The sequence below is a fragment of the Corvus moneduloides genome, chromosome 26 (genome assembly GCF_009650955.1).
Source record: "Corvus moneduloides isolate bCorMon1 chromosome 26, bCorMon1.pri, whole genome shotgun sequence".
In the NCBI taxonomy this organism is placed as follows: Eukaryota; Metazoa; Chordata; class Aves; order Passeriformes; family Corvidae; genus Corvus; species Corvus moneduloides.
Genome location: NC_045501.1, coordinates 2,686,135 through 2,698,709, shown reverse-complemented (window position 1 = coordinate 2,698,709; position 12,575 = coordinate 2,686,135). Strand labels below are relative to the sequence as shown.

Here is a 12,575-nt window from a genome sequence, read left to right as displayed (position 1 = left end):
CTCCCAGGGCAGATGTGCAGCTGAACTATCCACTGCATTGAGGAAAGACCTTAATCTTAAAAGATCCTAAAAGAAGAAAATGGAAGATACAAATATTTCCTACTTTTGTTCATGTTGTGTCTGTGAATGGAAAACAAATCTGAAGAAAAAATGCTATTTTAATGTAGTTTATTGACTTAATCCAAACCAGGAACTTTACCTTTCTCCTCCAGGTATTGTATTTGTGCTGCATAGAGAAAACATCTTGATAAAATTCTGAATTCCCATCAGGAACATGACCAATGACACTCCCAGGCACGTCAGGAGAGACCAGCCCCAAGCCACAAAGCTTTCCCAGGTCTTTCAACCATCCTGTACCTGCAACAACCTGCCACACTTCCTTCCTTCAGCCTGACACAGAGCAGTTCTGTAGTTGTTGTAATACCATTTTTCATAATTAATTTGTTATTTATAAAACACAATTACAGAGGTGTGATTGAAATAATGGCCGACACGTGATATTTCCCATTGTTCACTGAGTTTTTATGAGATACTATAAAGAAGTCAGAGTGGTTCTGTGTACCTACAACATGCATCCTGCAATAGGCTTTCTAAAGGCATAAAGCAATAAAAGACTAAAAATAAGGAGCATACAGTATAGGATAACCATAAACCTATGAAAATATCAGTTAGCTATAAAAAAATTAGCCAGAATTCCTGACAAATATCTGAGCATTAGAAGAGAGACAGGAACATCCATTGCTGTTCTGTATTGTGGCAGTGTGTTGTTGTGCTGAGAGGGATGGGATCAGGATGAGGTGAGTGGGATGAGTTTGTTTCGGATGACTGTAAGCCACTGTACCAGATCTCAACAGAGATCTCCCTAATTCAGAGCCACCCAACAGAAATTACATGTTTTGTGTTAATAAACAAATGGTCACAAACACTTAGAGGAAGGGTTAAGCTTCCTGACACTGCCAACATCTCCCTTTGGCAAATTAGAGCTTGCAACTGCCCATGGAAAGCAGGTACTCCCTTCCACGGCGACACCCACTGTCTAAGGTATAAATGCTGAGGAGGCCGGCTGGAACTTGGAGCTATGATTCCAGAACAACTGTAAGACCAGCTTTGAGTTTTCAGCTGAGTTATTTCCTGCTGCCACTATGAATTGCAGCTCCAAGCAGCCCCTGAAAAGCTGCCTGCGAGGGAGCAGCGGTGGAGGGGGTGAAGGGAGCAGCTCGCATTCCTCGGCCTCCTCAAGGACAATTACTTCCAGGACGAGTGGTGGTGGCAGGTTTTCTGGCAGCAGTTGTGGTGGAGGAAGCTCCCGGAGCAGCTGTAGTGGGGGAAGTGGTGGTTATGGCAGGCACAGTAGCTACGGAGGAGGAATGAGCAGCAGCAGCTGTGGAGGAAGACTGGGTGGTGGATGCTATGGAGGGGGAATGGGCCACAGCAGCATGGGAACAGGCTTCAGGTCAGGTGGGAGCGGCTTTGGGGGAAGGTTTGGAGGGGGCTTTGGTGGAGGTGGTGCTGGTTTCAGTAGTGGCAGCTTTGGCAGTGGTGGCTTTTATGGAGGGAATGTAGGAATTCTCTCCAACGACGAGAAGCTGACCATGCAGAGCCTTAATGAACGCCTGGCTTCCTACATGGAGACAGTCAGGAACTTGGAAAAGGAAAATGCTCAGCTTGAACAGTTAATCAGGGAATGGTACCAGAAGCAAGGCCCTATTGGCCCAAAGGACTACAGCCACTATTACGAAAAAATTGAAGAACTTCAAAAACAGGTAGGATGTTCTTTGCCAGAAGAAGTTTAAGCATTGACAGACCGAGAGGTTCAGGGAATGTTTTCCTAACATGTTGTTTCTCTTCTAGATTCTGATTGCGGCTGTGGAAACCCACAAGGTACTTTTGGACCTAGATAATACAAAGATGACTGCAGAAGACTTTAGAATAAAGTAAATATATATTGCTCTTTTCTGGGCACTGACTTCCTTCCTCCTGCTTTCCTGAACTTAGTTTCATAGATTCATTCCATAAACAAATATCAATCCACGGGGACTTGGCTTCCTCCTGCTTCTGTGGCAGCACAACTGAAATAATTTGTGAAACTTCAAAATTTTTAATTTCTAGAGTGATCTTTGACAGAAATGCTGCCTATGGCTACAGAGCCAGAGCTTTAAAAAGTTTTATTTTTAAGAATATAAAAATTGGGATTTTCTGCCACTAAAATCAGGTTAACCAGATAGATGGAACCCGTACAAAGTTGCAGTAGAAAGAGATGAAAGAGCACATAACATATTTAATATTAAAAATTGATATTAATATTAAAATTTACATTTATTTATTATAAAGAATAATAACTTTACATTATTAAGTAATATAAATTATTAAATGTTAAGTACTGGCTGATGATTTCCTGATTGTTGAGAGATGCTCTGAAGTACAGACACAAGACTGATACTGGAATAGGTGAACTTTTCCATAAATAATGTTAGGAGGAGGGGGACTGAGGTGCCAGGAGCAGGGCTGACCTCTCTGCACTGTCCCTGGCGCAGGTACGAGATGGAGAGCGGGCTCCGGCAGAACGTGGAGAGTGACCTCAACAGCCTGCGGCCCTTGCTGGATAACCTGACCTTGACCAAGTCCGACCTGGAAATGCAGTTTGAGTCTCTGAAGGAGGAGATCATCGACCTCAAGAAGAACCACGAGGAGGTAAGAGCCAGCTCCTTGAAACGCACACTGGAGATGTGGGAAGGTGACATCCTGTGCTCAAAACACCAACCAAGGGGCAGGGCCAGGCTGTGCCAGGGTGCCCCTGAGCTCAGCCCCCTCAACAAGCAATGACTGGAAAGGCAAGGCCAAATAATTGCAACACAATCCCCCCGAATATAGATATAGATGTATATATGTCGTTGAAAGGCTCCATTTGTGTTCACTGTCCTTGGGCCTGGATTTTCTCTACAGGAAATGAAACTGCTGCAGTCCCAGTCCAATGGGGATGTGAATGTGAAGATGAATGCTGCCCCGGGAGAGGATCTGCTGAAAAAACTGAATGAGATGAGGCAAGAATACGAAGCTATTATTCAGAAAAACCGTGCAGAGGTTGAAAAGTGGTACGAAGGCAAGGTAAATGGTGACAGCTCTTGGTAAGAACTTCCTGTAGAGGAATGACACAACATCCATTGCTTTTATGAAATAATGGTAGAGTCCCTTTGGTCAAAATGAAGTAAATCACAAATGGGCTTGAATTGTTCTGGCAGAGCCACATAAGCAAGTTTAACAGCCCCATTCTACCAGTGGCCCTTCTGCAAATTGTTGTGTTCCAGATGGTTCCATGATAAACTGCCCTGTTGGCACTGTAAGTAAAACTCAGAAACTCCAATTCTGTACATTAATTTTTCAGATGGAGGAAGTGAGTCAACAAGTCCACTCAAGTAGCCAGGAAATGGAGGCAAGCAACCAACAGATCTCTGTGCTCAAACGTGAATTTCAGAGCCTGGAAATTGAGCTGCAGTCGCAGATCAGTCTGGTAGGTAACAACTGCTCCTGATCCCTGATCTGCAAAGAATTCAGGAGCTGCTGCGATGCCAGGAGGTCAGCTGTGACATTCAGTGAGGATCCTTGGCGCATCCAACAGCACATGGGATTTTTCTCATGTTGGGCACAAGAATGATCTAATCCTGCCACATTCCCATAAACACTGCATTTTGTTTTCCCTTTGCAGGTGGACTCCCTGCAATCCAACCTGGAAGACACGGAACGTCGCTATAACATGCAGCTGCAGCAGATCCAGGGCATGATCGGGCCCTTGGAGGAGGAGCTGGCCAGCATCCACTGTGAGATGGAGAGCCAAAACGAGGAGTACAAGATGCTCCTGGGCATCAAGACTCGCCTGGAGCAGGAGATCCAGCAGTACCGGGTGCTGCTGGAGGAGGGGCAGCAGGGCATTAGGTACAGACATCATTTAATTAACTTTCCATCGATGCAATCAGGAAAAGAGGATAGCAGCAAAATTTGTCTTAGGGACTGGTGCAAGTGATTAATCATCAACATATTTACTACAAACACAAGAATTAACATGGAATCTAAATCTTAGCTGGCAGCACAAAAAGCTGTACTTCTACAAAATTATTTAGAATTGCAGTTTGCCATTTCTTCCCCTAAGTACCATCCAGAAGTGCCATTATTTGGAAAAATGAAAGGTAAGAAAGAAATGACACACCCCTTCCTCCTTACAGCACTTCACAGGGAGGAGCTGGCAGTGGATCTTCAGGAGGAGGAGGTCATGGAGGAAGTAGTGGAGGAGGAAGCTGTTGGTCCTCAGGTGGAGGAAGCAGTGGAGGAAAAACTGGAGGATCCTATGGAAGATCTTCCTCTTCTGAAAGTGGAGGAGGAGGGAGTGGAGGAAGAACAGGAGGAACCTGTGGTAAAACTTCAGGTGGAGGAGGTGGCAGTGGTGGAGGAGGAGGGGGTAAATCCTGCCTCTCCCGCTCTTCATCTTCCCAGTCCCAGCCTGGCAACTCTTGTGAAAGCCCAGGTAAAAATGGAATTAAAAAATACATCCTGCCATTCACGATTCTCTCTGAATAGCAGGAAAGGATATAGCAACTTCCTTCCAGGAAATATTTTTGCTATTTTTTTTCCCCAATCTTGTTTTAAGGTTACTCTGACATTTGTTCTTAGACAGTGACAAATCAACATGAGCAGCATGAAGGATGGCAGGAAGGGTTGTGTCAGAGGATGGGTGAAAAGAGGAAATGGAGGGGGAAAAGGGAAAACAGTGACAAATCCAAAGTATGCAAGGAACTAGGGAAGTCAGAGGTTAGAAATGTGACTGGCATCAAGCAGGGGTTGGTTAAAGCAGGGTAGAATAGTTGGAACACTCCAGATATTTAAAATATAATGGGCATTGGCTGCAAAATACTGAAGTAGCAAAAGATGGAGAGCGACCAAAAGGTCTGATCCATCTGATTTCCTGGCTGTGGTTCCAGGAGGTGCTGAAAACATGAAGCTCTGCCTGGAAGGAAACAAAACACTGGAGAGGGGGGCAACCATGGAGGAAGTGTCTGAAGCCATAAAACACATGAGAATGGGTAAGGCTCCAGGTCCTAGCAGCACCTCAGACAAAAGCCTGAAAACGGAGCAGGAAGATGTAATTTTCAGAAAGGTTCAATTCCACTTTTGATTTTTTATGAAAAGATGGAAAATGGTCCTGCTCTGAGGTTTCCATTTATTCCTTATAATGACCAGGTTCAGTCAGGCTCTGTCCCAAACACAGTTTCCATTGCAGACTGACAGTCAAGACATGAGAGCTGGCTCTCGCCCAAAGGGCCTGAAGCCATCAGTGCAGACAGCAGGAACACTGCGCAGACACTCCTGATGCTGAAAACAAGGCAGTGAATTCAGGAGGATTTTGTTTCACAGAAGATTATTTGGTAAAATTTAGTGTCAATGAGCTCTAGTTTTTAAAAGCCTCCTCCACAGACGTTGCAAACTCCTCTGTAAAAATTTACTCCTCTGATCAAACATCCCCTCTGCCCTGCAACACTCCAACATATATTAATGCTTAGTAGGGAGGATTAAAATGTATTATGTGCCATCTATCTTTAACTTATAAAAATCTGCTGTAAATATCTGTACACACATAAATGCAGATTCCAAGTTCATCTGTATTTGGTTTGTACTGCTGCAGCCACTCTAAATTTAAAGTGATTTGCACTCCCATGGCTGAGAACAAAAGCAGACCAATGTAGTTAATTAGTAAATCTGCACACACACTGTACAAACTCAGGCCCAACACTGTCTGGACCTTTCCAGAAGGCTGGGAACAGCCCTGGTGCACTGAGAACTGCACAGGCGATACTTACAGAGTAACATAAGGTTTCAAATGCTGAATTCTTCAAAGAAATTCTTGCTTTCCTCCATCTTTCAACAGGGAGTTTTAGAAAGGTTGAGGAGTGATCAGCAAGACCAGCATCTTCCACTGCACCGCCTCCCAGTGAGGCCTTTGGACCAAGCAAGACTCTACTGAGCACGGCTGAACACACCCTGCCATGAGCAGGAGCGAACACTTGGCCAACTTACTCAACACTGCTCACTCCAGGGGCTCGTCAGAGCTCTCTGGATGTCCTGTCTGCTTCTTCCATCTGTTTCTCTTCCAAATCACTGTTACCTGAGTTAATCTCTACCGTGATTGGTGTTCCTCTGGAATAGATAATAAATCTTTGCTTCTCTCTGATGCAACCAGAAATCTATGTCTGGTCCAAGTCCCTTTAACAGAGATTTTTGTTTGAATCAGTTACAAATATCAAGCCCTCCCTGTGGAATACACAATGACGTGTCAGATTACCCGTAAAACCCACAGTTTTCAGTGACATATTCACCATTTAAGACTCACTGGGCGAAACTTTGCAGTCTGCACTGCCAGGAGCAATGCTCTACTGGTCCCTGTGATATGGAAACTCAGTCAAAACCCTTCTGCTATTGACTTCTATCAGGGACAAGAGGGTGGGTTTAAGGAACTGACTATTCCCTATAAAACCTCTTTAAAATATTAGCTCTGTTGGGAATTTCACTTGAAAATAACCCAGAAGGTTTCTCACACGACACCTGCTCACAGACACATCCTTCTTCCTGTGCGCTTCTCCCCTCACCTGCTTAAGCCCCAACAGAACTATTACTCTATGATTACTTCTCTCAGTTTTACAACCACGACGTTTGTTTTTTCCCTCTGAGGAAGGCATCACCCATGGGAGAATGTTGGGAAACACAGACTGAGTGGGAGACCGTGGGAATGGGAATCCTAAACTCCTGAGTTCGAGGCAGATGTGTGCCAGTGATTCACAGTGTTGCCTTATGCTGGGCTCTCAGCCACGAATTAATATTGGAAAACAAACAAAAAAAATCTAATTTTTTTTTCCCTGACCAGTGTCTCTCTGGGGGCTGGAGGAACCAGCTCACCTGCATGAAGGACTCCTGCACACACAAGCACGTGCTGAAACACCTGGCCTGACACCACAGCAATGGTGGTGATTGTTTGCCTGGACACCCCGAACTCCCACCTGTTGCAAAATCACCTTCTTCATTTTTAACCCCTTGCAGTACCGCATCACACTTGTCTCTGTTTTGCTACCTGTCCCCTGAGCCTACTTTCTCCAACTGCTCTGCTCATTTTCCAGTTCTGGCAGGTGGTGACAGCTATTTCTCAGACCTGTCTGTTCAGGGTACTCAACTAGCAGCCCAAATTAAGGAATACTCCCAATCCAGGAGCCCTGCTTCTCATACCTCCCCTAGGGAGCCTGCCAGATTAACCTCAAAAACGTTCCTGCTCAGTGCCTGCTTCCTGGCTGTCCCAGGGTGATTCACAGGCCATCACCTGGCCTTTGGCCTCACAGTGACACCCAGGAGGCTGTTGGGGTGGTTGGATACCATTTACTTGAAGGAGCAGCCTGTCCATACTGGAATTTGCTGCTCTGTGCCACTGTGGTAGCTCTGGGCACCACTGGCACCTCTTGCTCCGGTTCTTCTTTCCAAAAATATAACTTACTTTTAGTATTTTACTGCTGGTTATCTAATTCTCAGGCATCTCTGCATTTAACCTTGCAGAAGAAATTCCCCTGAATCGACCCCTGGGGGAGCAAAGCAGAAACTGGAATTTGGAGCGTGGCAAGGGCAGTGAGGTAGTTGAGGGGCTGAGAACCCAGCACTGAGCACAGACACGTACGAGGACGCAGCATGTTGCAATACTCAGCACAGTTCTGCTGCTGATTTAAATGCTTATTTTGATATGTTATAATAAGTAACAATTTCTGAGCCATGAGGATAAATAATATAATACTACTACTACTTTTGCTACTCAGCATTGATTGTACTGTCTTCTTCCTTACCTCACATCTGTGGCTTTCTTATCAAGGTGTTCTTATAATGTTTATACATTTAATGAGTTTCCATCTACAATGTAAATCAGCTTCCCAATATGGTTTATTGCATGTTATGGTATATGACAAAATAAATACAAACCACCAATAAACTCACAAAATCCCCTTCTTAATCATGGCATAAGCACTCATTACAGACAAAAAGCAGACTAAAATTAGATGGTTTCTTACCAGACCTAGGAAGAAAATGCCAGTTTGAGGATTCTTTCCTTTTTAAATTTTGCATTACAAGATCTGCACCTGGGTTATCACTGGCATTTGCTTACTGAGACAACAGACTTATATGGAGGAACAGAGCTAGAAAACCCAAACCATTGCAAAGCAGGAATAAGAAATACAACTATTGTAGTGTCAGGTGTCAAAGCTCAGGGCAGGCTCAAAGTGGGGCAGCAGCAATACTGAGGAGTGAGGAGAACTTTGCACTTTTTATTTGCATGCATTTCATTAGTCATTAATCAGCATAATAAGCTTTAATTTTATGAGCACAAAGTGTTGCAATTCAGATACTTATCTGGTGTTCCTATTAGTGCTCTGAGAAGGCAGTTACGGTACGTGTTGGAACAAGTCCTTCAGAGCAACCTTAGGCAAAACCTCATGTGCACACACTCCTGCATGTTTGGCTTCAGAGCTCCCAAGCAATCCATGTGTCCATTTGAAGGCACAGATGTAATTTCCAAATTGCCCGTGTGTATATTGTGCTGATGTCTCTTTTGTTGAACATTCATTGTCATCCCTGTTAATTGCCAAATGCTACCCAGGCCATCTTAATGGGCTGCAGAATGAGTACAGCAAGCGTGTCATGTCACTGCGCTGGGGGGGAAAGGCAGAGCCCCCCTGGGCTGTCCCCGAGCGTGCAAATCCTCCACAGAGCTCAGCCCAGTAGGACATTCCTCCCTGGGCCACGCTGCAAGGGAGGTGCCACAGCAGATGCCATGGATGTCCTCCTTCCCCACCCCACATGAGCTGCAGCAACAGAATGTGCCACACCAGTGCCTCCACAGGCAGGCCGGGATCCCAGCCTCCATGTGCCATCTCGCAGGACACTGCACTGACCAGAGCCATGCAGCTCCGAGGGGCTCTGAGGCTGCACAGTCCAAACGGACCAAGGCACCCAAACCCCAGAGAGAGGCAGGAACCTTGGCAGGTGTTCTGACCATGCCCTCCAGCTGTTCTGTTTTGGTACCAACAAAAAGAATTATTCCAATCTAATTGCCTTCACCCTGGAGGAGACAGGGGAAATGACAGTGGGACCACTGTGATTGTGGCTCAGAAAGTGCTAGAAATGCTGACAGCTGACAGGAGGGAATTAGCAGCCTGCCAAGTGCCCCCAGCTGTGGGGCACTCACACTCTGACCCACAGCTCTCACAGCTACATGGCAAAGCCCATGTGTGCATTTTTAGGATCTGAGGAACAGCTGCTCTTCCCATTAACCTCCTTGCATGGAAGGCTCAGGTTATTCTGCACAAAAGGTTGTGCTGGAAGAGTGCTGGAGGTGTTAAACTTCACAGGTGAACCCACTGCTGCCTTAGGAGTCCTTGATTACTTTGCTGGCTCTAACCTAAATTTATTCGGAAATGACTGATTTCACTAGAACAGTCTGAGCTGAAGCAGGAATGAGGAGTGAACACCATCTCCAAGGTGAAAATAAACCCTCTCTTCTTACAAAAATTTCTGGTAAGAGTGATGGGAAGAGGTCATTAAATAGACTAAAAGCATAAACTCTAGCAGTTGCCTGAGGCATCAGAATGACACTGAACTAAGGAGAAATGTTCCAGTTTTTCAGCACACAGACACAAAAGTGAGAACACATTTTCTCCAGGTCTGTTTGGAACGCAGCAGCTCCAGCCTGTTGGAAAAGTCTCTCAGTTTTGCAGCATGGGCTGCTCCCAGGGTTTGTCATCACTCTGGTGATTGGGAGACACTTCTTTGATACTGATCACAGAGGCCTGATTGAAAAGAAAACAATAACAGGGAGAGAGTGAAGGAACGCTGGCTGGGCTGAACCGTGGCATGCGCTGAGCCGGAGCAGAAGTCAGAACATTCTGGCACTCTGCAGGCTGGGCAGTGCTGGTGGCTGGAGTAATAAAGGTCCTTACCCTGCTCCCATTGGGAAACAGCAATGTTATATAAGGTATGGATGCTGCATCAACACAGAAACATTAATGATTCAAATGTGCATCATATATGGGAAAGAGACAAAGTCCTAAAGCTGACGGTTCCTTTTTAGGTAATTCCCTAAGTTCACGTCATCCATATAATACATTAGAGAAAAGCATCAGAGAACAAAAATCTTTAAAGGCTCTTTTAATGAGCTCAGAAATGAAAAATTCATCCTGTGCACAGAACAGATCTTCTCTGGCTTACAAGTATTTGCAGTCAGTTATTTAATAATCAAAAAATTTTTAAAAAATCAGCCAGGAGGGAATTCAGTGTGTGCAACTTAACAGGAGGATGAAGTATTTATAGTTCACCTGTATTTTTCAGGCACTTCAGTGTCCTGCTCCAAAGAGACACACAGTGACTGTGACAGAAACCAAACATCTCAAGGGCAGTTCTCAGCTGCAGGAATACATATAAATAGATATAAATAGATTTTTTAAAAAAATATAATAAATACATATATAAAATACATAAAAATTATTTATAAAATAATAATTTTTTTTTCCAAGCCTGCAATAAGACTTGCTCTTATCAGAAGAACTCTCCAGTATGGACAAATCCCTGCAGTGAATAGCTACACATGGAAAAAGACACCAATAAATAAAATAGGAAACCCTGTGGGTTCTCAGAAAATACAGAAACAGATTAAGAGATTATTTTGGCAATTTTTTACTCTTCCTTTAATCATTCCAGGGAATTTTGTGTTCACTATCACTAACAAACCCACAAATCTTCTAGCTCAGCTATGAAAAGCATCTCTAAGGAATATCCCTGGAATCACTGATGGGAATTTGGACATGATAATCAATTTTACTCACCGCAGCAGAGTTTGTGACAAAGAGCCTCACTGACCAAAGCAACGTTACCCAAACCCAGAGGCAAAACAGCACAAAAAAAGAAAAAACATTTTGCCTATAGCAAACTCCATCTTTCTGCAGCAATAACAGACTGCACTAGAGCCCAGAAACTGTTTATGCTGCTGAGGTGTCACTACCAGCCTCCAGCTGAGAATCAGGAGAAATTATTCCATCACCAAAGTGCTTGGAATCTTTCATCATCTTTCAGCCATTGAGAGATCAAATAGCAAGATAAAATCGGGAGGTTTTGAAAGCGATTGTGTAAGCAGCAATAGAGCAATGCTGCCACAGGCATGGCACAAAGGCCAGGACAATGGATGTGGTCAGAAAATGCTAAATAATCCTGAATTTACAATCAATATCCCACCAAAGCGGCCTTTGGAAAGCAAGGACTCTGCTGCATTGACATCTCCAAGAGGTCTTGGCTGGGACAATGAGAGCAGAGCACAAATGGAGTTCCTCAGGCGAGCCCTCTGCTCCTGCACCTGAGGTTTAAGGGAGATTGCTACATTTCACAGCTACCTACAGTCATGAAAGGCTCCACAACCCCACAGAGAGGAGATGAAGACATTTCAGACAGAACAGAGCTGTCACTGGGAAACCGTGCACGTTCTCCTGGGCAAACTGGGACCATCTATACACACCTGGTGTTGTGCTGTTATTTGCACATCTGCCTTCAGACATCCTCATCTTTGGCATCCAACCTACCTAGTGAGGATGGAAACCCTTCCATCCAGAGGCAGCTCCTGGGGATCAGGGCAACACTGAAGTGTGGGGTCATTTCTTTTGTGGTCTCAACGTTCTGATTTCTACTGATTCGTGTAAAAAGTCCTTCAGCTTTTCTCTCAGGATGCTATTATAATCTCAAGGATCTTTGCTTTAAGAACAGTAGATATAATTACTTTATCATCTACAATATATGACACATTAACAATAGAGAGAGAGAGCTGCTTTATATTAAATGATAAAAAGTCTTCCCACACACTAGTTTTTAAATCATTGTCTGCAATAAAACAACTTCTGATTGGGATACAGTTGACTTTAAAATACAATTATAGCATCCTTGATCTTTCTTCTATTTTAGATCAACAGTGCTTTAGTGAAAAAAGACCAATATTATTTTTCTCTTTGAATCCAAGGACTTGGCTGGCTGTGTGCTGCCCTAGCGCTTTCTTCACAAAGGAGGGATTTTGATTTTTAAATAAGAATCCCTTTGCACTGCTTGAAATAGCCTGTTCATATTAAATAAGATGTTCTCTGAGTGCTGGCAGGGATACATGAGTTGGAAAATCTTTACAGACAACTCACACAATCCTATTAATAAAACTCTTGCACTAGCACTTATGATGAGAAATGGAACATAAGCTGTGTAGAAAATCTTAAATGCACAAAATTAGAAAGAGCAAAAGAGAACAAACAACCGTCTTGAGCAGTAGCAGCTACAAAACGTTAGCAAAGAAAGTACCTATTCCAGAAAACACTAAATAAAAAGAATGTTGCCCAAAAAGAAGTGAGATGTTCAACCTTAACCAAGCCTCAGAAGCCCAGCCGTGGGCTGGATTGCCTGAGATAGCTGCACAAAAATACTGTTCAGCACATTATTCTTGGCACAAACAAAAAGTTTGGTAAATGCCCTGGGAG

The 12,575-nt window shown here is 44.0% G+C and overlaps 1 protein-coding gene and 1 long non-coding RNA gene across 2 annotated transcripts; one reads left to right on the top strand and one right to left on the bottom strand.

Annotated features, from left to right (window-relative positions):
• Nucleotides 1–1,061: 1,061 nt before the first annotated feature.
• On the top strand, nt 1,062–6,225 carry LOC116455948 (keratin, type I cytoskeletal 10-like). The gene is made up of 9 exons (XM_032134344.1): nt 1,062–1,763; nt 1,852–1,934; nt 2,535–2,691; nt 2,944–3,105; nt 3,383–3,508; nt 3,704–3,930; nt 4,218–4,516; nt 4,971–5,072; nt 5,915–6,225. Exons 1-9 carry the CDS (start codon nt 1,143–1,145, stop codon nt 5,938–5,940), a joined length of 1,803 nt encoding a protein of 600 aa, XP_031990235.1. The 5' UTR covers nt 1,062–1,142; the 3' UTR covers nt 5,941–6,225.
• Nucleotides 6,116–12,572, bottom strand: LOC116455955. The gene is made up of 2 exons (XR_004244502.1): nt 10,896–12,572; nt 6,116–9,863 (listed from the first exon to the last, which is right to left on the bottom strand). It is a non-coding gene; the product is annotated as an uncharacterized LOC116455955 (long non-coding RNA).
• Nucleotides 12,573–12,575: the final 3 nt, after the last annotated feature.

Excerpts from the sequence above, each read along its gene's own strand:
- LOC116455948 (XM_032134344.1), top strand. The coding sequence starts at position 1,143 with ATGAATTGCAGCTCCAAGCAGCCCCTGAAAAGCTGCCTGCGAGGGAGC. Across the intron at positions 4,517-4,970 it reads CAACTCTTGTGAAAGCCCAG|GAGGTGCTGAAAACATGAAG; the intron begins GTAAAAATGGAA and ends CTGTGGTTCCAG. Across the intron at positions 5,073-5,914 it reads CATAAAACACATGAGAATGG|GGAGTTTTAGAAAGGTTGAG; the intron begins GTAAGGCTCCAG and ends ATCTTTCAACAG.